The 27,150-nt window shown below is 38.0% G+C and overlaps 1 protein-coding gene across 1 annotated transcript; it reads left to right on the top strand.

Moving 5' to 3' along the window:
* The first annotated feature begins 19,172 nt into the window (after positions 1 to 19,172).
* Positions 19,173 to 21,552, top strand: LOC111916901 (protein RICE SALT SENSITIVE 3). The gene is made up of 7 exons (XM_023912554.3): positions 19,173 to 19,471; positions 19,562 to 19,612; positions 19,708 to 19,827; positions 19,973 to 20,078; positions 20,182 to 20,223; positions 20,364 to 20,420; positions 20,785 to 21,552. The coding sequence occupies exons 1-7, from the start codon at positions 19,341 to 19,343 to the stop codon at positions 21,430 to 21,432; spliced, it is 1,155 nt and encodes a 384-aa protein (XP_023768322.1). The 5' UTR covers positions 19,173 to 19,340; the 3' UTR covers positions 21,433 to 21,552.
* The last annotated feature ends 5,598 nt before the right edge of the window (positions 21,553 to 27,150 follow it).

Genomic DNA, 27,150 nt, shown 5'->3' with positions numbered 1-27,150 from the left:
AAGTTCCAAATCAAGTGTCGAGGCACCCATCGGATCGAACAAGAAATGGGTTAAACCCGAATATAGATGGGTACCAAAGGTGAAAACTCCCAAATTAATTAATGATTCTAATATTTCTACATCTTCTGTTTGTGATAAGCAGGATATGTCATGGGAGAGAGTATTGTGCGTTGATGACAAAGGTCGAACCAGTTTCAAAATGGACTAGGTTACAAAGACCAACTGATCCCGCTCTGTGTCGGAGCAGCTATGGAGGCATATAATTAGACTTCGGTTTGTTGGTAGTGGCTGCTCCTGGCATATGATTGGGGACATCTCTCAACTATACAACACTCAGAACATTATTTGAGAGTATGTGTCCTTTGCGGGAAGGGAAGAAAGGAAGGGATCACTCATGGGGTTAGTTGTTAATGACGTAAAGAATTTTCGGATCTGTTCTGAGATTACGCATGTTGTTCTCAGACCTTCTGAATGCAGATTCAATAGGTGAATTACGGTTTGCGTTTTCTTCTCTATACTACGGAGTTTTTCTTAAGCTGATTCGCTTTAAAGACCAAATTTTGTTTTAGCATAGTTTAAACTTGTGCATTTATTTTCATTTCTCTCCTATGCACAAATTTAGGGGGAGAAATAAAAACAAAACAAAAATTAGAAAATTCAAAAAAAAAATCCAAAAACATTACAAAATCAGAAAATAAAAATATGGTGTTAATGGAATGTGCTTGCAGGAGATGCTTTGGGAAATGAAATTAGCAAGTGATAACGGGCAATCTGAATCGGCGTAACGTACCTAAGTTGAATCGTCTACGCTCTGTGTTCGATGCGCTGGTAGGCACGAAAGATTTTAAATGGACTTGACTAGGGAAAGTTGAACCTAATGAATTGAAGGACTTGACAAACTTTGACCTAGTTAGATCCGTTTAACCTGATTTCACGACGCTCGGATAGGTTGAGCAGGGAGATATACATGGGAATCTACCGATCACATTAAATAACCCGTATCTAGAACTGTGGATTCACTTTTCCTTGATGTGCGGATTTTGTCCTTAATTCCGGTTGGATGGGGCGACTGGTAAATTCCGATAAATTAGGTCTGTAGAATATCATTTTCTTTTTTTTCCGTCTGTTAGTCATATGTTGTCTCCTTTGCGTGACTTCCAATCCGACCTGGTACACAACATATGCAACTCTATTTCTCTGCATGTTATATATATGAAATTCCTCTTATCTGTTACCCATATGTTGTCTCCTTTGCGTGACTTCTAATCCGACCTGGTACACAGCATATGCAACCTTCTACTTCTCAACCCCTCTGAAATAATAAGTAATAGAATTCTGAATCTATCCTCTCTCTCTGAATGGTTGTCTGCTCACCCGGTGTTAGGAGTACTCTGGAAGTTCTTGATGGCTGGGGCACATTAGGAAACGGTAAAGATGTTCTAGTACACTAAAAATTGAACACATACAGATTGTCTGTAGATCTCGCTGCTCGATTTAGGTGGACAACAATATCCCTGGTTGTAGTCAGTTAAATTGTCATAAGAAAATTTTATTTAAGAATTAGGGCCAATCATGATGATAAAGTTACATTTAGCTATATGCATATGTCATGTCATTGGTAAACTGTCCAAAACTGTCACAAATTTTTCGTGTTTAAGTGGACCACAATATTGGTGATCGGTCAGACGAAGATGTGAAGATAAGGGTACCGACAAGTGGAATAAGGCTGTCTAACAACTTTGATCCAAAATCACTCTTAAAGTTAGCTATTACTTTGGTTTTTGTTAAGTTTGTTCATAGTGTTCTTCTAATTTAAATATTAGGGGAGAAATTAAAAAAAAAATCAGAAAATTAAAAATTAAAAAATAGTGTTATTTCTGTTTTATTTCTTTTTCAGAAAATATGAAAAATCCAAAAATATTTTTGTTTTTGTTTTAATTTGTGTGCTAAGTTTTCTTTTAGTTTTGTTTTGTCTTGAAAAGTGATTTCAGGTGAAGATGAAACTCATGGAGCTTGTGTTGAAGATTTCTGAGCCAAGGCTTCGTCCGTGAGCATCGAAGAATTCTCATTCGAAGGAGCAAGAAATGAAGATTATTCTTTCAAATTCAATCTTTCAACCCCAGAAGCAAGGTGAAGCTAAAATTGAAGATTATGTGACGGATTGCATTGAAGCCTTCTCAATCAGTCAACTGCTATCTTGAACCTGCTGAAGTGATCCAGAAGATTTGTTCTCTTTGATATTCTCTCTGAAGATTCTCAAGCTGAAAGCGTCATCTTTCAAAAATTAATACGTCAAGCCTCCTCACCCAATGTGCGTTCAATGCCAAATTCTAAAGAAAACCTCAAGTGATCAAGATGAAGTCATTCATTGAAGATTCATATGTTCATCCTGATGTTGTGAAGAAGTCGAAGGTTAAAGCTGAAGCCAAGCTCCCAATGAAGATTAAAGGGAAGAGTCAGCTACTTTTTAGGGGGAGCTTGTTGGGTCATTAAGAAAAGAAAGTTATAAACCAAGGGGGAGATTGTTGGGTCAAAATATGGTTTATACTTTGCTTTTCTGGGCAAATGTATTTTTCTGTAATATTTTTGGAGTTTACGGTTGAGTTTACGGCCATAAACACCTTACGGCCGTAAACCCATTTACGGCCCATGTTATCCGGCCCATGTTCTCCAAGTATAAATATAGGTGTTAGGGCGAGGAGTAGAGATTGATGAACCCTAGAGAGTTTACGGCCAAAGAGACAGAAGAACTATTGTGTGTTAGAGTGTGTGAATCTCTTGTATCCGGATCATCATTCTATTCATTAATACATTGAGATTCATCATCTACTTCTTCTCCTTCTCTTCTATTTGATTTGACTTCATCTGTTTGATTGGGATTCCGCACCATCAAACGGATCTGATTGATACATAGGCAGATTAGGGACTTACAACAATTAATTAGGGTTTTTATATAGGTGTAGGAATTAGAGTTTCAGTCCTTATCCTTATTTGGTTGCTTAGCCACCAAACAGCCCAAAGGATAACCCTAGAAACCTTATAATGGACGAATTCTAAGGCCTTATCCCCTTGAATTCGTCCACCCTGTCATATAGGCATCCTTTGCCCTACTTTGCAACTATCACATAATTACAGTTCAGTCCCCCTAGTTCAATTAACTTCTTTTGATCATAAAATTAATTCTTAATTAATTCTCGACCAATGTTAACTAAATAAATATGATTTCTCTTTTAATATATTATTCTTATAATATCTTAATAAACCATAATAACCTCTTTCTCTATTATTTCTCCAATCAAGTTGCTTTGGTGAAGGCAACCCAAAAGGACCATGCACAACCGGGTCATGTACTTACCAAATATGGTTACGGGCTTAGACACTAATCCAACAAATTGCATGCTAGAATAGGGCTAGGGATACCTTCAGGAACTGTGCGATAGAATTGTCTGATCTGTGTGATGCCTTATAGCCACTAGAATTGTACGCCATGTATTACTTGGAATTGATGTTAACTCAGTTAATTGCTAAGTGTATGCTATCAAAGTTATATATGATTAGGAATGCATATCCCAAAAATGATTGATTCTGCCTCATTTCTTGCTCCTAGTCTGGTTGTCGACTTTGGGTAGAAACTATATTTGAAAGTCTATGTGATCCTATTTGTGTTAACTTTCATGCATAAGGCAACCAACGGTGTTGATTGAGGTTCTTGGTTCTGCGAGTGGCAAGAGTTGAGAATTCCTAGAAGAGTCTAGGATATGTATGTCGTGTAGCATGAGCTTTAGTCATGGTTATGGTATGGTGACTTGTAGGAATTAGGTCTGACCTTGAGGAAGGTATAGGTAGGTGTGAAATGTAGTATTGGGCCCGTACTACTGGAAGCATATGACCTGTACCTGAGACGAGTGCAGATCTGGAAAATCTAAGGAGACCGGTATAGAGGAGTTCACTCAAACCTCTTCATTGATTGTGTTCTATGATGTATTTTCAGTTTGGGGATGGTGATGACTACACGAGGGGATTCAGGTTCGGGATCGGGCGCTGGTTTAGGGTCAGGTTTACGTGTTAAACCAATTGATGAGAGGCTGTGTGAGCTTATTGCAACCGAGGTTACTCGCGACATTGTTGAAGCAACCCCTGTGATTTTTGGTACTGTCAAGGAGGGGATCTTAAAGATCATGGAGGAGCGGATTCTGTCTTTTCGAGCCTAGATTGTTGCGGGTCAAATTGGGACTCGAACTCACTCATTCCGAGAGTTCAAGGTGTGTGGAGCGCCTGAATTCTTTGCGGTTAAGTGTTGGGTTATGAGCAAAAACATCAATCCTATGGTGCACATGCAAACCCTAAATTTGGATCTAGGTTTTTCTAATTGTACATGCAATAATCATCCAAAGCTTACAAACCCTAATACTAGCATACAAAATCGAAATCAACATCTAATAAACAAGTTAGAATGTTACCTTTGATCGTAGCTTGATAACCTTGAGCTTTTAAGAACCTGGCACCTCAAATGTGATGCCTCTAATAGATCACAAACACCAAAGCAATTGGAGAATCTTAGAGAGAGAGAGGGAGGAGGCTATTTTTGGCTCTTAGGAATCCTTCTAGGGTTGTGGTAGCCAAAATTGTGATGACTAGGGGTTCTATATATTGGTGAGGGATTAGGGTTTCAGTCAAATACCTAATCCGATTGCTTAAGCCATAAGCAGCCCATAGGTACATTCCATAACCCTAGCCTTGGACGTATTCTTATGGGTTATCCATAAGAATTTTCCCACCCCTATCTTTAGGGATCCTCAGCCCATTTTGCAACTATCTCATAATTACAACTTCAGTCCCCTTAATTCAATAAACCTCTTTTGACCACAAAATTAATTCTAAATTAATTCTTGACAAATTTTAATTAAATAATATGATTTCTCTTTTAATATATTATTCATATAATATATTAATAAACTATAATAACCTCTTTCTCTATTATTCATCCAGTTAAGTTGCTTTGATGAAGGCAACCCAAAACGACCATACTACAACCAGGTCAAGTACATACCAAATATAGTTATGGGCTTAGACACCTAATCCAATAGTCTCCCACTTGGATAAGTCTAATAACTATAAATGCAAGTACGACTTCAAAATCCGATTAGCAATCGTAGCTCTCAAAAGTCGATGTCGAACTCTGAGACATCCTTTAGATAAGGGATCGTATAGTCCTCATTTCTAAAGATATCGTGTGGAATTACATGGAACATAGTCATACTTATTGTCCAGCAGTTTGTTTCTCGATCTCAGATTAGTCTGACATAGAACTTAATCGAACACATCAATTCAGTCCTGACCGGGCCTAGCACATAAGTCAAACCAAATCATCGAGGGGCCCAAGATATCGCTTTTACCCTCATAGGATAAAAGGAACAGATAAACTTCTACTTATATGCTTGTACTATTTACTCATCAAATCATACACAACAATACGTTTTATAACATCAAGTTACTGATGCATTTACGTATTATCAATGCACAACCAACTCATAAACAACAACTCATATATCTAGGTTTAAAGACTATATGATATTATCATCTCACAAACACTCGTGATTAAATTCCATGAAGTGATTCATGTGAGCGCGGGTTTAATCCAATACTCAAATCATATTTCAGAAGCACTCATGAATGTTGCAACAAACTTTTGTTATGTCTAAACACTTAGACAATCTACAAGCCAATTCATGACAGTCTTCTTTCATACTTACTTCCAATGTATGATCGACTATGGATAGTTTAAATAATCTTATTATTTAGGAATTCAAAACATGCAAAGTGAAACAATAGTAAATAATTAACACAAGACATTAACTTTACTTATAAATAAAACTCCTTTATTTAATCATCAAATGTTAATTACAAGTTTCTAAAAGCTATCTAATCACTAAAACTAATATCGTCCTTCATTCCAATGCTTCTAGCGTGCTGCAAGTGCTTAACCCTACTCAGTCCCTTCGTTAGGGGATCGACTGGGTTCTCCTCTGACGATACCCTCTTTACTATGAGGAGTCCCTCTTCTACCCAATGTCTAATTAAATGATATATTTTGTCGATATTCCTGGATCTGCCATCATCCCTTGGTTCCTTGTTCAAGGCAATCGCACCTTTGTTATCGTATTGCTTTGGATTGGTAACTACCCTTTCTTAGAATTTTCCATGCTAAAACATTTTAACACTTTATCAAAGTAAGTAATTTGACTAAGTCCTATTAGTCTTTTACTCCTATTTCTCAATATCCTTATCCCAAGAATATAAACAGCTTCACCGAGGTCCTTCATAGCGAAGCACTTTCCAAGTCAGGACTTAACCTCCTACAAGGTTGTGACGTCGTTTCCTATAAGCAGTATGTCATCCACATACAATACGAGAAAGCTAACTATACTCCCAATGGATTTAACATATACACAAGACTCATCCTCGTTTCTTGAGAAACCAAACTCTTTGACTTTCTCATCGAAACAAAGATTCCATCTGTGAGATGCTTGTTTCAATCTGTAGATGGATTTCTCAAGCTTACACACTCTATTAGGGTGCTCTGCGTTGACAAAACCCTCTGGCTGACTCATGTAAACATCCTCAGCCAACTTCCCATTTAGGGAAGCGGTTTTGACATCCATCTGCCATATGTCATAATCATGAAACGCAGCTATGGCTAGCATGACCCTTATAGATTTAATCTTTGCTACTGGTGAGAAGGTCTCATCATAGTCAACTCTAGGAGTTTAAGTAAATCCTTTCACAACCAATCGTGCCTTATATGTGTGCACTTTCCCATCCATTTCGATCTTCGTCTTGAAGATCCACTTCCACTCGACCGTCTTACGACCTAGAACATTGTCAACCAAGTTCCAAACTTGATTGTAATACATGGACTGAATCCCGTTGTCCATAGCCTCTTTCCATTTTGTAGACTCCGTGCCTGCCATGGCTTCCTTCTAGGTGTTAGGTTCATCCAAATTTATCAGCATACTATCACTAATAAACATATCACCCTCAGCAGTTATATCGAAACCATACAATACGGGTGGAACACTAACTCTACTGGAATGTCTAAGAGGTAAGGACTCGTCAACCGTTTCAACAAGAGTTTCCTCCTCGGGTTGAGCGCTAGTGTTAGAGGCTCCTTCATCACTTGATTCTTGAAGCTATTCAAGATCAATTTGCCTCCCACTGTCCTCTTGGCATATGAGTTCTCGCTCTCAGAAAACCCCTCTCCTCGCAATGAAGACAACATTGTCACTCGGTCTATCGAAGAGATATCCAAAGGACTTCTGTGGATAGCCAATGAAAATACACCGCTCACTACAAGGTTCGAGCTTGTTGTGAGTCTCTTGTCTTACGAAAGCCTCGCAACCCCAAACCTTGATATGTGCCAACGAGGGAGCTTTCCCTGTCCAAATCTCCTGAGGTGTTTTGGCAACCTTCTTAGTTGGGACTAGATTAATGATATGGGCGGCAATCTCTAAGGCATACCCCTAAAATGAGATAGGTAACGAAGCTCGACTCATCATGGAACGAACCATGTCTAACAAGGTTTGATTGCGCCTCTCAGCTACACCATTCAACTACGGTGTCCTAGGTGGTGTCAATTGCGAAACAATTCCGCATTCTTTGAGGTAGTCATGGAATTCAATACTAAGGTACTCACCACCTTGATTGGATCAGAGCATCTTAATTTTCCTACCCAACTGATTCTCCACTTCTTGCTTAAACTCTCTGAACTTTTCAAAAGTTTTTGACTTGTGCTTGATTAAGTAGATATACCCATATCTACTATAATCATCGGTGAAAGTCACATAGAAGCGGTCCGTATCCCTTGTGGTGGATCTAAAAGGCCCACATACATCGGTATGTATGAGATCCAATAAACCCTCACCCCTTTCACAAGTACCAGTGAAGGGTGACTTGGTCATCTTTCCAAGTAAACAAGACTCGCACGCATCATCGTCCCTAAGGTCGAATGACTCCAACAGTCCATCCTTTTGGAGTTGGGCTATGCGCTTCATGTTAAGATGTCCAAGACGACAATGCCACAAGCATGCTTTATCCAAACCATTGGAAGAATCGATATGCAACATATCAGTTACTAAGTTGTCTACAACCATCATAGTTTCATATACTCCATTACAAGGCAATGCTTCAAAATAGAAAGTACCATTAAAGAAAGCATTAATAGAACCAGTTTCATTATTAAATGAAAATCTAAAACCTTTTTTATACAAACCATGAAAAGAAATAATGTTTCGTGTCATTTCTGACGAATAGCAACAGTTGTTCAAATCTAAACCTAACCCACTACTAAGCACTAAAGAGTAAACTCCAATCTTGATGACATGCGACGCTTTCCTATTCCCCATGATCAAGTTTATCTTCCCATGCTCCACATCCCTAAATCTTCTTAGACCTCGTAAATCAGAACAAATGTGAAAACCACATCCTGTATCGAGGACCCAAGACATAGCATGTGATGAGTTATTATAATGAATAGTATAAATACCTGCGAAGGTGGCTTTATCTTCCCATCCTTCATGTCCTGCAGGAACTTAGGGCAGCTTCGTTTCCAATGCCCTTTCTCGTGGTGGTAGAAGCACTTTGCATCCTTCGGGTTGGAAGAGGGAGCAGCAGGACCAACTTTGGTTCCACTAGAAAAGGTACCATCATGAGACTTTCCCCTGTGGCTCTTAGAAGGAGCCTTCCTCTTCTTTCCTTTTCCTTGCCTAATAGCCAAGACAGGGGCAGCAATAGTAGGAGTAAATACAATAGATTTTCCTTTTAAACTACTCTTAGCAGTCCTTAGCAGGCCTTGAAGCTTGCTTAGAATGACCTCCTCCTTGTTCATGTGATAGGTCATACAAAACTTGTCGTAGCAAGGAGAAAAGGAGTGTAGAATGATATTTATGGTCGGCTCCTCATCGAAGTTGACATTCAACTTCAGCAAGCGATCCACGAATCTTTGCATTTTCTGCAAGTGGGCCGTGATGGACTCTCCATCCTTGAATTTGGTAGTGATCATCACAGCGATGATCTCATACCTTTCCTTCCTAGCACTTTGATGGTACATTTCCATCAAATCTTGGTGCATCTCGTATGGATAGTAGTCCTCATAGGACTTTTGGATTTCAACAGTCATTGTTGTGAGCCTGATGCAATGAAACTTCGTAGCATCTCGCTCATGAGTTTACGCAACAATTTCCTCGGGCGTAGCGGGTGACCATGCAGATGTTGTAGATACAATCATTAAAAATTGGACCCATCAAATATCACCCTCCCACACAAGTTCATGAGTGAGAATAAGCCAGAAAGGGTTGAGCCAGAAGTGTTGTTTTTTGACATTTGATAAAGAAAAGAGACATGGTTTAAATTAGAAAAGAATCCCTAATTTAACACCTAAATGAGAAATTAGGGCTAGGACCCAACACAATTATTTACAATTTACAAGAGGGATGTCGTAATCTAATTGCAAATAATGTGAAGGTAGGTAAATGACGATTTACCAATTTTCACCATGAAAAACGAAAAAAACAATTAAGTTTTAGATGAGTTGAAATTCCTAGATTCTTTTGAGATTCATTGAACTTTTCAATGGCATGTTTAAATCTCGATATGCCCTTCAAGTTTGTGACTGGGATACCGAGGATCACAAAGAAGGTGTGAATAACCATGCAAATGTACTTGGTACTCTCGATGCCATTTACAACCAAATCAATGTGTCGGTTAACCACACACGCTCCATTGATCTATGATAAACATCGAGCAACCCTTTGCCGCCATTGCTAGTCCCAAATTACTGTGCTGGTTATCCACGCACGCTCCATTAACGACTTGGCAGGGTGCAAAGTGTAATTTCATGGAATAGCATCATTTTTCACATTTTTCCTAAAGTAACTAAGATTAGGAATTTATAAAAACATTTAGTTACTTTATAGATCATTATACTTATTAATGAGGAATTAGTTTCCCTATCCTACACGTTCGGCTAATGACCTTCCACCAATCAAGGAAGCGGTGGATGAGAGTGGACACCCAATAAACCACCATTTTATAGGCAGTAACCTTATACCCCCCTTATATATCGACTTCGTGAATGAGGCCTACTGACGGTATGACTAGCTCATCTTATACATATATATAATTATTAATCTTATAATATTATAATAGTATAAAGTTTGAATTTTAAACTTGTAAAATTCTAGGGTTTAAAATTTAAATATTTCAAAATTAAAACTTTTAATTAAAAATTTAAATCCCAAAACTAGAGGGTAAGTTTTGAAACTTTTCAAAACATCTTTTAGATCAAATTTGAAAAATAATTAAATAAACATATTATTAATCTTTATCACATGATTTGACCTAAACTATTTTCTTGACAAGATAATTCAAATCAAAATACAAATAATTAATATTTATCATATAAAACAAGTAATTATCTTATTTATGACAATTATCTTTCAATTGCATTAGAATAATCAATACCATATTGAAAGAATTGAATTTTATCAGTCATAAAACGTTTTTGATAATTATCCTAATTCAATTTCAGTCAAAATCCCGAAAAATCAGCCACTAACGACCCGACTCGCCGAGTCGCTGATTGGGCTCGTCGAGTAGCCCTGACTTGTCTAGTTTATCAGGTGACTCGATGAGTTCATCATGCAGAGGCACAATTTTTCGATTTTTCAGCTTTGAACAAATTAGCAATGCATCAAATACAAAAGAAAAATGACCTAGGCTCTGATACCATTGTTGGGTTATGAGCAAAACATCAATCTTATAGTACACATGCAAACCCTAAAGCTTTAGATCTAGGTTTTTCTAATTGTACATGCAATAATCATCCAAAGCTTACAAACCCTAATACAAGTATACAAAATCGAAATCAACATCTAATAAACAAGTTAGAATGTTACCTTTGATTGTAGCTTGATAACCTTGAGCTTTTGAGAACCTAACACCTCAAATGTTATGCCTCTAATAGATCACACACACCAAAGCAATTGGAGAATCTTAGAGAGAGAGGGAGGATGCTATTTTCGGCTCTTAGGAATCCTTTTAGGGTTGTGGCAGCCGAAATTGTGATGTCTAGGGGTTCTATATATAAGTGAGGGATTAGGGTTTCAGTCAACTTTGAACAAATTAGCAATGCATCAAATACAAAAGAAAAATGACCTAGGCTCTGATACCATTGTTGGGTTATGAGCAAAACATCAATCTTATAGTACACATGCAAACCCTAAAGCTTTGGATCTAGGTTTTTCTAATTGTACATGCAATAATCATCCAAAGCTTACAAACCCTAATACAAGTATACAAAATCGAAATCAACATCTAATAAACAAGTTAGAATGTTACCTTTGATTGTAGCTTGATAACCTTGAGCTTTTGAGAACCTGACACCTCAAATGTTATGCCTCTAATAGATCACACACACCAAATCAATTGGAGAATCTTAGAGAGAGAGAGGGAGGACGCTATTTTCGGCTCTTAGGAATCCTTTTAGGGTTGTGGCAGCCGAAATTGTGATGCCTAGGGGTTCTATATATAAGTGAGGGATTAGGGTTTCAGTCAAATACTTAATCTGGTTGCTTAAGCCCTAAGCAGCCAATAGGAAAATTCCAGAACCCTAGCCTTAGACGAATTCTTATGGGATATCCATAAGATTTCGTCCACCCTATCTTTAGGGATCCTCAGCCCATTTTGAAACTATCTCATAATTACAACTTCAGTCCCCTTAATTCAATTAACCTCTTTTGACCACAAAATTAATTCTTGACCAAATTTAATTAAATAATATGATTTCTCTTTTAATATATTATTCATATAATATATCAATAAACCATAATAACCACTTTCTCCATTATTCATCCAGTTAAGTTGCTTTGATGAAGGCAACCCAAAAGGACAATGCTACAATCGGGTCAAGTACATACCAAATATAGTTATGGGCTTAGACACCTAATCCAACATTAAGGACCCCATCGCTAGCCGCTATTGGATCACTGACATGGAGAATGATCAGCGCACGGGCTTTTGCTCTGAGGCGGCAAAAGTGGGATTCACGTCCTGCTTGTTGAGGGACAGAGCGTGAGACTGGTGGGAGGAGGTTACCTGAGTGGTAGGGACATCGGTTGTGGCGGTGATGACATGGGAGTATTTTGTACAAAGGTTTCACTGAGAGTTTTCATCGGTTATAGAGGTGCAGTAGCTGGTAAGGGAGTTTCAAGACCTTCTCCAGACTATAGAGACTGTGGTGGAGATTACCACCAAATTCAGAGAGAGGGCCCTATTGGTTTTGAAGTATGCTTAGACGAGGAGATGAGGAAGACGAGATATCATGCTATGTTGAGGGATGATATTAGGGAGTTTGTGAGCTTTACAAGGTGCAAAACCCTGAATGATATGATTGAGAAAGACTGCGAGCGGGAGATTGAGTTGGAGCTTCAAGTGAAGCAAACGTCGGCACAGGTTCAGACTAAGAGACCCATGACCACTGATACTCACTCCAAAGGCCAGTAGGGTCGGGGGCGTTGCACTAAGTGCGGCAAGCCGCACAGTGGAGCTTGCCGATCAACGGGCTCAAGATGTTACAATTGTGGCCAGTCAGGTCACGTGAGTAGGGACTGCCCCAAGAAGGCTCTGATTTGCTTTCATTGTAATCATACCAACCTTAAAAGGGCCGATTGTCTAAGATTATCTGGGGGAGCAATAGTGGCACATGTTCCCGCCACCATGAGGGTTACCGATGGCCGCCAGGGAAAGGCGGAGGCTCCTATGGTGAAGAGCAGGGATTTTTAGCTAACCGCAGATGAGGCTCGTGCAATGCATGATGTAGTTACTGGTATGTCACTTAACCCCACCCCCATCTTTTATTGCTTTCTTGGTCAATGGTTTGTCTGCTCATGTTTTGTTTTATTCGGAAGCTACCTGATCCTTCGTATCTCTTGTACTCAGCAAGAAGTTTTGAGATACTCTAAGGACTTTAGACTTCCCTCTGGAGGTGGAGATTGCAGAAGAGCGTACTGTGAGTGCTTCGAGGGTTTTCCGTGGGAGTGTTTTGAACATATTTAGCGAGAGATTCTCTTTTGATATCGTGCGGGTTCCCTTGCGAGGATTGAAGGTTATCATTGGGATGGATTGGTTGGGCCCCAATGGGACCGTGATTGATTGAGAGCGGTAGCTGGTAAGAGTTCGAACCCCATGTGGGGGAGAACTAGTTATTACATGAGAGAGATTTTCACATGGGCCATCTCTCTGTTCAACCGCGAGGGATAGGAGATATCTACATCATGGTTGTTCTGGGTTTCTAGCTTATGTTTCTGACACGTGGGTGGAGGCCACGAAAGAGATGAGAAGGGTATCCATTGTGAGGGATTTTTCTATATGTTTTTCCTGGAGTGCCTCTTGAGAAGCAGGTCGAGTTTCGGAACGATTTGGTACCTAGTGCGGCTCTAATAGCCAAGGCGTCGTATCGTCTGGAACCACCCGAGATGCAGGAGTTGTCTACGCAGCTGCAAGAGCTGCTAGAAAAGGGTGTTATTCATCCAAGCAGTTCTCCGTGGGGAGCATCGATTCTTTTTGTGAAAAAGAATGATGGTTCATACAGGATGTGCATTGACTATAGGGAATTGAAAAAGCTGAAAGTGAAGAACCGCTACCCACTTCCTAGGATTGACAATTTTTGACCAACTTCAGGGTGTGTCTTGGTTTTCTAAGATTGATTTGTAATTAGGGTACCACCTGAAGAGGGCCAGGGATGAGGATATTTAGAAGACATCCTTCAGGACTCGTTATGATCATTACGAGTTCGTGGTGATGCCCTATGGGCTAACCAATGCACCTTCAACATTCATGGATCTCACGAACCGGGTCTGCAGGTCGATGCTGGGCAGGCCTGTGATTGTTTTCTTTGATGATATTCTGGTCTATTCCAAGACCAAGGAGCAGCACGGTCCACATTTGCGATAGGTGTTGGAGACCCTGAGGAAGGATAGGTTTTATGCTAAATTCTCCAAATGCAAGTTTTGGTTGAGAGAGGTGTAGTTTTCTTGGGCACATCTTCAACCAAAAAGGAATCTTGGTTGACCCGGCTAAGATCGAGGCAGTGATGCGATGGGAGGTCCCGAGGACCACATCTGAGATTCAAAGCTTATTAGGTCTCGCGGGGTATTATTGGAGATTCATCCAAGATTTCTCTAAGATTGTTGTGCCCTTGACTCGCCTGATACAGAAGAATGTGACCTTCCAGTGGGGGCCTAGTCAACAGTTAGTCTTTGAGACACTGAGGCAAAAGTTGTGTGAGGCCCCGATTATGGCGCTACCCGAGGGTTTAGATGATTTTGTGGTGTACTACGATGCCCCTTTTCGGTCCTGGGAGCTGTTCTAATGCAGGTGGTTACGTGATGTGTATGCTTCGAGGTTGATGAAGCCTCACGAGGTGAATTACCCCACACATAATTTGGAATTAGGGGTTATGGTGTGTGTCCTCAAGATCTGGAGGAATTATTTTTATGGGGTTTGGTGTAATATCTACACCGAACACAAGAGTTTTAGGTATTTGATTGACCAGCCAAATTTGAATATGTGGCAGCGGAGGTGATTGGACGTAATGAAAGATTATGATTGTGAGATTTTGTACCTCCCTAAGTAGGCAAATGTGGTGGCCGATGCTTTAAGCCGCACGAAGACAAACTCATATCTCCGAGATACCTGCTTGAGGATGGCTGTCACTTTGCCTTTGATGGATTTGACAAAGAAAGCTCAGGTGGAAGGATTGAAAAAGGGAATTTGGAAGCCCGAGCGGATTAGAGAGCACATTCCTTTATTTGTTAGAGATAGTCGAGGATTGTTGACGTAGTGTGGCGGGGTTTGGGTTCCTATATCAGGTGGTGTGAGACGGACGATTTTGGAGGAGGGGCATAAATCAAATTTTTCTATCCATACGGGTGCCACGAAGATGTATTGAGATTTATGTTTGAGTTATTGGTGGCCCTACATGAAGAGGGAGGTAGATTGGTTTGTTGAGCGGTGACTATCTTGCAGGAAAGTCAAGGCCGAGCACCAGAGACCCCACGACAAGATGCAACCATTACTCATTCCCATGTGGAAGCGGGAGGATATCACCATGGAATTCATCACAAAATTACCTAGGATGGTGTGTGGTGTTGATTATGTCTGGATCATCATGGATAGATTGACCAAAAGTGCACATTTCATCCCGATCGCAGAGAGCATATCCTCAGAGAAGCTAACTGATATTTATGTTTGGGAGGTGGCGGCACGACACGGGGTGCCAGTTTTAGTGGTCACAAACCGTGATGTCCGTTTCACTTCCAGGTTTTGGAGGAAGTTTCATGAGGAGTTGGGTACACATTTGCATTTTAGTACAACGTACCACCCCCAGACCAATGGCTAGAGCAAGTGGACGATCCAGACGCTCGAGGATATGCTTCGAGCCTGTGTGTTGGATTTTGGAGGGAATTAGGATACTTACATTCCACTGGCAGAGTTCTTCTAGAACGACAGTTATCATGCTAGTATTGATTGACCATCATTTGAGCTGTTGTACGGGAGAAGGTGCAGGACCCCAGTTTGTTGGGGTGAAGTTGGTCTTCGGGTTATGGGAAGAACTAAAGTGGTTCTTAAGACCACGAAATTGATTCAACAAGTTCGCGATAGGTTACAAGTCGAGCAGAGTCGAAACAGAAGAGTTATACAGACTGACGACGTTCAGACCTTGAGTTTCAGGTGGGAGATTTGCTATTGTTGAAGGTGTCACCTTAGAAAGGTGTCATCCGATTTCGAAAGCGGGGCAAGCTGGTCCTCCGGTTTATTAGTCCCTTCAGGATTACCGTCCGGGTGGGAAGAGTTGCACACCGGCTGGATTTGCCTGATAAGTTCAGTCAGATCCATAACACTTTCGACGTGTCTCAGTTATGGAAGTATGTAGCCGATGATATGGCAGTGCTTTCTCTGGATGATATTCAGGTGGTGGAGCACCTGAACTACGTAGAGAGGCCGATTGAGATTCTCGACAGGAAAACCAAGACTCTGCGTAATAAGGTGGTAAATCTTGTGAAGGTGCAATGGCAGCACCGTAAGGGATCTGAGTGGACTTAGGAACCAGAGGATGAGATGAGGGAGCACTACCCAGACTTCTGGTAGCAACGGACTTTGAGGACGATGTCTGATCCAAGTCGGGGAGATTTGTAACACCATGGTTTCCAGGTATTTACATTTTTAACCTTGTTGCGTTAATTTTGGGCATTTTGGTCCAAACACCAGGCGTTTGGCATAGAACGCTAGACGTTCTAATGTTAGGCGTTTGCACGCAGAGACCAAAACCTAATTTTTAGGGTTTGCATCCTATTTAAAGAACATTATGGCCTCAAAACCCTTCACCACTCCGGCCTGCATCCTTATTTCGAAAACCCTAAGTGTGTATGAGAGTTTGAAGTCTTGGTTCATCTTTTTGGTATCATTAAGTGTTCTTTATAAGAGAAGGAAGATCTTTGGAGTATTATGGTTGCTCTCCAAATCGTGGATCTAGACTCTTATGATTTTGAGGTATAAAGTTCAAATCTTGATGTCTCATTTGTTAGATCTTGACTTAGGGCTAGTTTATGTTCTTTTTTGGTCCTAAAGACTTGATCTTTTTGAGTTTGGAATGCTCCAGAGGTTTGGACTGTCCTTTCAAGCATAATAGTAAGTCTAGAATCATAAAATATTAGATAAAATATGAAGATGTGCTAGCTGGTGTAGATGATCCTTGCAAGGTTACTACCACACCAAAGGCTACATTCCCCTTCAAAGATCACTACAAACACCAAGAATATGCTCACAATTGCAGTGTGGGCTAGGGTTAGGATTTCAGAGCTTGAGAGGGTATGTAGGTTGAAGGATCACGAAACCCTAGCCTTAATGTTCTTTAACTAGGGCTCATAGAAAAAGATTGCCATGTCGTGGCGGTCATTAAATCCGCGATCCAAAACAATACTGCCATGTGTGGTGAAGCTCCACCACGTCGTGGCCACCCAAAATGAAAGTTTAACATTTAAATATTACTCATACCTGGAACGGGTATTACACATATGTGAATATAAATGTAAGTATATTTTCGTGTTTACCACCCCGCCACCGCAACCACCACTACCACAACCACTTCTACCCCTGTCATCGCCACCACCTCCGTCCGCTATATTCATATATGAATAATCACTCTAGAGTAGACACATACTTATTCATATATATATATATATATATATATATATATATATATATATATATATATATATATATATATATAAAGGTAAGAATATTCTCACGTTTACCACCCCCACCACCACAACCACCACTGCCCCTGCCACCGCCACCACCTCCGCCGCCAACTACCATATTCATATATGAATAATCACTTGATAATTTGATAACAAACACGTACTTTTATATATATATATATATATATATATATATATATATATATATATATATATATATATATATCCATCATCGTCACCGCCAGCTCTGCTACCCACCGCCATCACCACTGCCACCACAAACACTTTTATATATATATATATATATATATATATATATATATATATATATATATATATATATATATATATATATATATATATATATATATATATATATATATATATATATATATATATAAAGTCAATTAAAAAACAGAAAAAATATATACCCCAATGCCATTAAGATTGGATTTACCATGTTAAATTCACAATGGAAAATTAAAAAAAAAATACATATTTCATTCCAAAATCTAGAATAGTGTGTTGGTGAAGAAAAAAAAAACTATTATACTACAAAAAAAAGAAATCACTAAAAATTGACTTTTGTATTCTAAAGAGATGGAAGTAGTATCATAGAGAGATGGAATAAAAATTTTGAGGTGCGGTAAATATGAATATTTAAGGTAGTATTTATAAAAAATGAATTAAAAAAATGGTCATAATGCTAGTGTGTGTATATATATATATATATATATATATATATATATATATATATATATATATATATATATATATATATATATATATATATATATATATATATATATATATATAGTTAGGTTCAAATGTTTTCACTATCTATTGTGTGAATGTATGATTGATTCTAGACCAATTATTTTAGTTATTTTAAGAAAATAATTAATGCATATTAAATGTTGAAGATGTAATTAATATCCATTATATCTTCAACATGTAATATGCATTAATTACTTTCTTAAAATAACTAAAATGATTGGTCCAGAATCAATCATACATGCACACAATAGATAGTAAAAACAAAATAACCTAACCATATATATATATATATATATATATATATATATATATATATATATATATATATAGAGAGAGAGAGAGAGATTGTTTGGAGTCTCAAAAAGTCGTCAAAACACTATCAAGTTGAAGTATTTCGATGGTATAGATTAAATATTCAATTAGTTAAATTTCTGAGATTTCAAACACGGAGATTATGAAGTTATGTTCTTGAGAATGTACTAGATGTTTAGACAAAAAACGAGAATTAACCCTTGTCTGAAAACTAACGAAAACTTTAGAAATTAGTTTTCTCAACCGATAACCTTGGAGAGCACGAGGGACCCTTGGACCTCACTTTCAGGGGCGCTGCCCTGGACCCCGTCAGTTTTAGGTGTTCATCCATGAATAGCAATGCACTTTTAATCTTGAACAAACTCAAACAGTTATGCATTCTATATTATTCTTACTTATTCAATGTTATCAAGATTGTATTTGGTTAACAAATTAATTAATCAATTACATTTAAATAACATTGACAACATAGAGAGAGAGAGAGAGAGAGAGAGAGAGAGAGAGAGAGCCGAGCTCAGCCTAGGCCACTCTCCCGAAACGGTGTGAGCCGTGGTTCATGCCGTGCTCGCTCCTACCGACCTTAGTTATTTTAATAAATATTTCTATTTTTTATATTTAATTTGCTGATGATAATTCACATTTATAATTAAAAAGAAGATAATCACGCCTGCTAATCCCTGATCAGAATGGTCGTCTTTTATAATTAAAAACAACGAACACACCTTTTCTCAAATTTATAGTTTCTTTGTTGCTTTTATAACTTTTTGAGTAATTGTCAATTAAGAGAGAGGGTAACAACAGCAAAATTCTTTTCACAGAGATAACCCACGAATTCACCATTGACAACCAAAGCTGCTTACAAAAACCCTTCCACATTCTCACGTAAATCCTTCTACCATTACAATTTCAGAAACGAGCTACCAGAAAGAAACAAAAATGGCGGGTTCAGGATCAGCAGACAGAGGCAAAGAAGCTATAGGAATGTTAGCTCTTCACGAAACTCTCAGAAACCTCTGTATCAACTCCGATTGGACTTATTCTGTGTTCTGGACCATTCGCCCTCGCCCGTATTCTCCTCAATCTCTCATCATTTTGAAATCAAAACGGAAATCAATCGTAGTTTCTGTAGTTTAATTTGATTTCTCCTTTGTTTTCAGGCGACTTCGAGGTGGTAATGGGTGTAAAGTAGGAGACGACAATGGTAGCTTGTGAGTTCTTCTTCTTCTACTGTAGCTATTTTCTTTCTTCACGAAATCAAACTCGGTGTTCGATTATTCATATCGATTTCTGGTTAATTTTGCAGGATGTTGATGTGGGAAGATGGGTTTTGCAGAGGAAGAGGTGAAGATATGGATGGAGGTGAAGATCAAGTTAAGAAATCATTCAGCAAAATGTCGATTCAACTGTATAATTATGGAGAAGGGTGGGTACTTGGTAGGTGTTTATTAATTTATTTTTTTTATAATTTCTTCATCGATTTTAACCTCACAGCTTAAAAACCAGCAAGATGCGATAATGGAGATTTCAATTAGGGTTTTCTGATTTCGTTTGATCTTCTTGAGATGCAGATTAATGGGGAAAGTTGCTTCTGATAAATGTCATAAATGGGTGTTCAAAGAGCCTTCGGAATCTGAACAGAATATTTCTAATTACTGGCAAAGTTCTTTCGATGCTGTATGCTTCTCAAGAACACACACACACACACAAACACACACTTATTTTCATCATTATTCATTGTTACTGAGTCTTATGAAATTTTCCATATTTGTTTTTGCAGATTCCTACTGAATGGACTGAACAATTTGATTCAGGGATTCAGGTGAGCTTTTGATGATTATTTTGGGTATTCATATGACCAATTATTAAAATAAATTATAAAATGTAGAAGAAAAAAACAATCTACAATTTAAATTTAAAATTTTTAAGTCGTAATAAATATTTTGATTTTGACTTTTATAGACTATAGCTGTCATTCAAGCTGGCCATGGCCTTTTGCAACTCGGTTCATGCAAGATTGTAAGTTTAAATCCATTTCCCTTTTTACATACACAAATGGGTCGGGTCGGGTCAGAGTTTTCATAGGTGTGCTAAAAATAGTAACACATAATCTTTGACATATTGTACCTTACTAAACATTTACTTTTTTACCTTTGGATTCTTATGTAATAATGTAATAACTATTTTTGAGAATCCTATCAAACATAACTATTTAAAAAAAAAAATTATTATTCCAACGTCGATGAGTCAGCACATAATGATCTATGACTCAGGTACATAGTAGTCTGTTAGGTGATGAATGTCAGTAGAATATGAAACTTTGGTACATGTTGCTGCTGAGACTCAAACCATTAACAAATTTTTTATTTTGTTATGTTTTCAGATACCAGAAGACCTCCATTTCGTGCTTAGAATGCGTCACACATTCGAGTCACTCGGCTACCAATCTGGTTTTTACCTTTCCCAACTATTTGCATCAACCCGAGCCAACATGTCACCGCCACCATCTGCCGCCACAATCCCGCTAAAGCAACCGCCCATCCCCACCCGTACGCCGCCCCTCTACAACTGGGCCCCACCAAGAACAATCCCATCACCCAACTTCCACAACCCGACCCAACTTGGGTACCAACAAAAAGACGAAACCCACATGTTCCTCCTCCCTCACTCATCCGAACCACCCCAAATGGAACCCATGATGGGCCAGGACCATGGACAAGGGGACATCAAATGGCCCAATGGGCTTAGTTTCTTTAATGCACTCACGGGTGGGCTTGAAAACAACCCGGGCCCAGAAATGAAAAACCCAAATGATTTCTTGAGTTTGGATAATACAAATTCGGATCATGGTGGGGGAAAAGTGGATCATAATAAGTATAAGAGGAGCTTTAATTTGCCTGTGAGAATGGCGACTTCTTCTTCATCATCTTCATCACTCGATCACCTTAAGCATAATAACAACCCTAATGGAGAATACAGGAACAATGAGGCCTCGATGTATTCTGATGTCATGGAAACTTTCTTGGAGTGATTTGAGATTATGAGTAAGGATTAGGGGGAGTATTATCAGTTGTTTTTATTTCATAGTTTGTTGTTTGAAGTTGTTTTGAACACTTTCACTTTTTAACATAATTTTAAGTTTCTTTGATCCCATTGTTGTTGATTTGGATATTTCGGTTTTGTTTCAAATTGGACTTGGTAATTTGCTCTCAAATTTTATTCTTGTGAAGTATTTCAGCTCGAATTATTTAAAAAATCATAAGAACTATACTTTTTGAGGTTGAACTCAAAGAACTCATTTAATGGAAAACATAATTTGAACTATACTTTGGTAATTGACGTATTAAACGATTGACAAACTTTTTAGATTATCTAGAGGTTTTAATAGTTTATATAATTTAGGAGTGTTTTTATATTGAGCTTAATAAAATAACGGAGGCATTCACATTGGCTCGACGTGACTCGATTATCTTTATAACATAAAATTACATGAAATTGAAATGGAAATATGATTAAGGTTGTGAGTGACACAATTCGATTCTAAAATATGTAAATATGAATAAACTAACGGTAAAAGTGTAAATATAGTTATACTATATTAAGCTCATCTCGATAATGCACTCGAGTAAGCTCAATTACTAAACTCAACTCTACATGTAACAAGTCAATTTCAAATAGCTTTTTCGTGTCGGTTTTAAATATCTCATAAATTATTTCCAAATTGAAGGTCATACTTTATTATTGAAAAGCCAAGTGCCTTTCTTTTTGTCAAATCAGTACTTGGAAGTTTGGGCACTTATTACATGTCAATTTTTAAGACGTTTGTGGGGGGTCTTAAATCTTGGGAGTCCATAAGGAGTAACTTCTTTTGGGGACGAGAATCTTATGGTTGAAAACTTGCTTGGGTTAAGTGGACTCAAGTGATTACTTCATTTGAAAAGGGAGGGCTTTCTATTAGAAATCTTTCGGTTTTCAACAATGTTTTATTAAAAAAGTGGCGGTAACGTTTTGTTACTGACTCTCAGTTGTATAGTCGTATTGGGTGAAACTGGTGACAGCTATTTCGGCTCTGATGGAGGCCTTGGCCCTTTGAGATGCAAGTATTCAAGTGGAGCATGGGTTAAGATTATTACTGCAATTTATCAGATGCATACCTCTAATTTGATTCCTTGTCTACGTTGGAGAAGAGAAATGGGGATTCTATTATTTTCTGGCATGAAGTTTGGATTGGTAACCAGCCTCTACAATCAAGATTTGATAGGTTGTTCAGACTCGACCTTAATGGTGGAATTTGCGCAAAACAGTTCATGGAGGTCGTAAGCAAGAGCAATTTTCATCTCTTGTGTCTTGTTACTTAATATCTTCATTTCATCTTTTTTAGATTGTCTCTTGTGGTCTTTAGATCCTTTAGGTGACTTCTTAGTGCAGGTTACATGTAATCATCTCCGAGTCTTGCCGTGGTTGATGGTAGGGTTGTCACGAGGTGAATATGCAGCTGTTCTAAAAGAATATCTCATAAATTAGTTCAATTCAATTACACACCCAGTTCATATTGCATTCACAGGATCGTCACAAATTACAAAGAAAAGTACATGAAAGTAAAATCATTTTTCTAGTTCATATTCCACTCAGATTATCGTTAAATATTACAAAGAAAAATACATGAAAAATATATTAATTTTTAGATGTAAATTTCTAGATTTGTTCTTAAAAAAAAAAAAAAAAAAAAAAAAAAAGGTAATCCCAAATGGTCAATTCTTGAGAGGTGGTTAAAGCCTTACAGGTATATGCCCCAACAGCCCAACCAAAACGAAGTTCTAGTTCTTAAACTAAACTTCTTAACAGGAAAAAAAATATTGGGAACCAATGATTCTTTTAATTGGGGCTTAGGCCTAAAAGATAAATAAGTCCAATTGAAAGATATTCTTACTGGACATTGTTATTGGACAATGAAAAATAGACCACCATTGATTTCTTTAGTCAAGTTTTTGTTAGATTTTTGGATCTATGTTTTTTTAACAAACCATTATGTTTTTCTTTTCCAAGAAAAGAAAGGAAGGAAATTGATAGAAACAGGAAAGAAAGTAAAATTAATTAGTGTTTTTAAGCTTCATTAAAAAAGGAAAGGAAATGTAAGGAAAACTTTTCCACCTGATTTTTCTTTCAATTAGAAAGAATTTGGAAAGAAATGAACACAATATTTAATTTTTCTTTTTCTAACTTAGGAACGTAAAATATCATTTTTCTATATTTTCTTTTTTCTTCTTACTTTCTTTTTTATTATTTAATTTTCTTTGCTAAAACTCGGGAACTAATCGTTAGTTATAGGTGTTACATATTTGGATCTTTTAATCTCAACGTTTATATTCCGAGGTGAACAACCAACAAAAAAGGAAAATGATTGAATCAAATTAGTTGATCAAATATGCCGTGTAGGCGTGTACAAATTAGTTGGACTAAGAACACGATAATTTGGAAGTGGTTTTACAATCGATAATTCAATATGATAGGGTTTATCCATGGTGGAGGAGGAGATTTTATAAATAAAAGAATTGAAATGATAAACACAAATGGTCCATGTAGTTTTGGGTAGTTTGCATGCTTAGTGGCTAACTCTTTTTTTTTTCAACTCCGATTATTTTTATGGTATGATTTTATAAGCAAATTTGGTCCCTAACAAAACATAAAATAAAAAAGACAAAATTGCAAGAATGGTCCCTGTGGTATGTCAAAACTAGCAACTTTGGTCCAAAATGGGTTTGGCTCTCAAGGATGGTCTAATAGTTTCGTTTTGTTGCGAGTTTAGTCTAATTTTCTATGAACTTTTTTATAATGACGGATTTGCCCTTTATTATTTTATTTTTCATTTTTTTGTATTACAACAATTAAGAAACAATTAAAAATAAAACAAAAATAAAATCTCTCTCTCTCTCTCTCTCTCTCTCTCTCTCTCTCTCTCTCTCTCTCTCTCTCTCTCTCTCTCTCTCTCTCCCCCGATTGATGAACATGAAACATATATTTTTTTCCATTAATAGTTACATTCCTTCTTTTTATGGAATCAAACAAAAAACACCAATATTTTTTTGTTCAAACAAAAACAATATATAATTATTTTGTGGTTTAAAAATGGATTTGTCCATTGTTTATTTTTTTGCTTAACAGATATGGAGAAAATAAGAAAAGACCGACAAAGATGAAGATGAAGGTATCCCAAAATAAAATCGAACCTAAATCTGTTTAATCGAACCTACATCCTCAAACCTTCTTCCTGTTCCTTTCTTACCTCCGGAAATCACCGTCATTCTCGCAGGAATGTCGAACCAAAAATATGTCGTCGTGTGTGATGGTGGTCGAAACCCTCCTAGATGACATGGTTGAACCACAAATCCTCCGTCCCAAATGACAAAACTGATAGTGGTCGAAACCCTAAATCGCTACCCTTATCCGAGAACGACGATATCCTTCTTCTCTGGCTCAAACGATCTCATTCTCTGACTCGATTTCTAGCAAACCACCATCGCAAGTGGGTTTTGAAGCGCTTCACAGTGGCGGCGACATTTCACTGAACTTTATACCATCGCCTGCCGTTTAGGGTTTCTGAATGTCTTTCTCTATCTCGATGACGAGAATGAGAGATTAGACGGTGGCAACATCATCTTTCTTGGCCAATTTTGGTTTCTTATTGTTGTTGCTAACCCTAAGAGTGAGAGAGAGAGAGAGAGAGAGAGAGAGAAGAGTTTGTCTGTGTGTATGTGTATGTGTGTGTGAGAGAAAGAGAGAGAGAGAGAGAGAGAGAGAGAGAGAGAGAGAGTGAATGCAAGAAAGGTGAAGATCGCCTATATGGGGTTTATGAATGTGATTGTGTGTATATGTGTGTACTTGAGCTCTCAAGAAGCTTCAGGGGTTTTTTTGTTGGGATTAAAGCCCAAATATGAGGGTGGTTAAAGAGGGACCAGTTGGGTGGACAACAACAAACCCAGAAAAAGCTCTTAACGAGAGAGAGAGAGAGAGAGAGATTTTATTTTTGTTTTATTTTTTAATTGTTGTAATACAAGAAAAATAGAAAATAAAATAATAATGGCAAATCCGTCATTATAAAAATGTTCATAGGAAATTTGACTAAGCTCGCAACAAAACGAAACTATTGGACCATCCTTGCGAGTCAAACCCATTTTGGACCAAAGTTGCTAGTTTGACATACTACAAGGACCATTCTTGCAATTTTGTCAATAAAAAAACTATTTTGCCTTGATAATTACCTTTATAATTTATTTATTGTTTTTATTATTATTTATAACTTTTAAAAATTAAAATTGGCCCACATTCTTTTATCACGATATGTCTTCTTCCCAAATACACTATCCTTGACCAATTCTGACCATCTGGAAAATACCCCCACCAGCAAAAAAACGCAAAGAATCCGATATTTCTTTGAAAGAAAAGGAACCTGATCAAACATCCAAAAAACACAAGACTCTTGTAAAAAACAATTCTATAGTCATTACTTAGCTGTGGAGAGATCCCCAAAACAAACATGATAGAACAATCCAGAAAAAACAATTGCACAGATCAATAATCAATTATGGAGACATCCCACCAAAAACAAACCTAAAGCAAAATCTCCAAATTGGCCCACAGTGAAATCGAATGAATAAACTATGGTTGGTGGATTGGATCGGAGTTTGTGTATGTGCAATCAACTTTCAGTGAATCATGTTAGCGGATATAGTTTATGTATTTGTACTAGTCTTGTATATAGCTTGGTATTGGTAGCCCAATGTATGTATTCGGCTCATATAGCGTCTTGTATTTATACACTTGTTATTGAATGAATATGGGTCGTGGGGAATATGCAGATTATCATGGTATCAGAGCTATACCTCTAACCCTAGCCGATCCTGCACCTAAGTCAACCCACCCTTCTGTCGACACTATTGGTTGAAGAATCAAGGCTCAGTAATCACTGTTTCACTCTCCTTTCTCACGAGAACCACTCCTCTTCTCCTTCTCTGCTTCATGCTACTGGTTCACCATCACCGTCGCATCGTGGGGGAGGGGGTGGAACCTACATCGGAAACAATCACTACCGAGGTGGAGGTCACAATAACCACCAACGAAGCTAGCATTCCTCTGGTCAAACTCCTTTTGGTCAACACCCATGTAACACCCAATACGGGTGGGTTTATTTTCCACCGCCAAACTCTCTTTCCCAAACATGGACTCCATCTCCTCTGGCCCAATAGAACTAGGCTCCTCCTCAATATGTTTCTTAGCCGACACACTTCAGCAATCAAAATTGGAACAGGCCCACTTCTGGTGGCCCAGGTCTTCTCAGTTGTAGGCCATGAACTCCTTTCCAACCCATGACAGTAACCCCTCAGGCCCATATGCAATTTTCTGGCCTAGATTAGCCCCCGTGGGCCTACCTCGGTAATGATCAGCCCACTTCGATCTCAAACTTATTCAATACTATGTCTTTAAATGATTCGGGAAATGGTGGTTGGGTCATGGACATAGGAGAAACCGATCACGTTCACGCCAATGTAGGTATTCTTAAACCCGTCTCTAATAATCATTAGCCTTGCTCTATTTATGTCGGTAACGGTTCTGCAATACCTTTTGTGACCTCCAGACACTCCATTTTTCTATTCCAAATATTTATCGTACCCTCCACTTACAAAATGTTCTTATCACACCCAATATTATTAAAAACCTCATATTTGTTCGTAAATTTACCACTTATAATAAT

The sequence above is a fragment of the Lactuca sativa genome, chromosome 9, assembly GCF_002870075.4.
Source record: "Lactuca sativa cultivar Salinas chromosome 9, Lsat_Salinas_v11, whole genome shotgun sequence".
Classification (NCBI taxonomy): Eukaryota; Viridiplantae; Streptophyta; class Magnoliopsida; order Asterales; family Asteraceae; genus Lactuca; species Lactuca sativa.
This window is presented reverse-complemented; position numbering and strand designations above follow the sequence as displayed.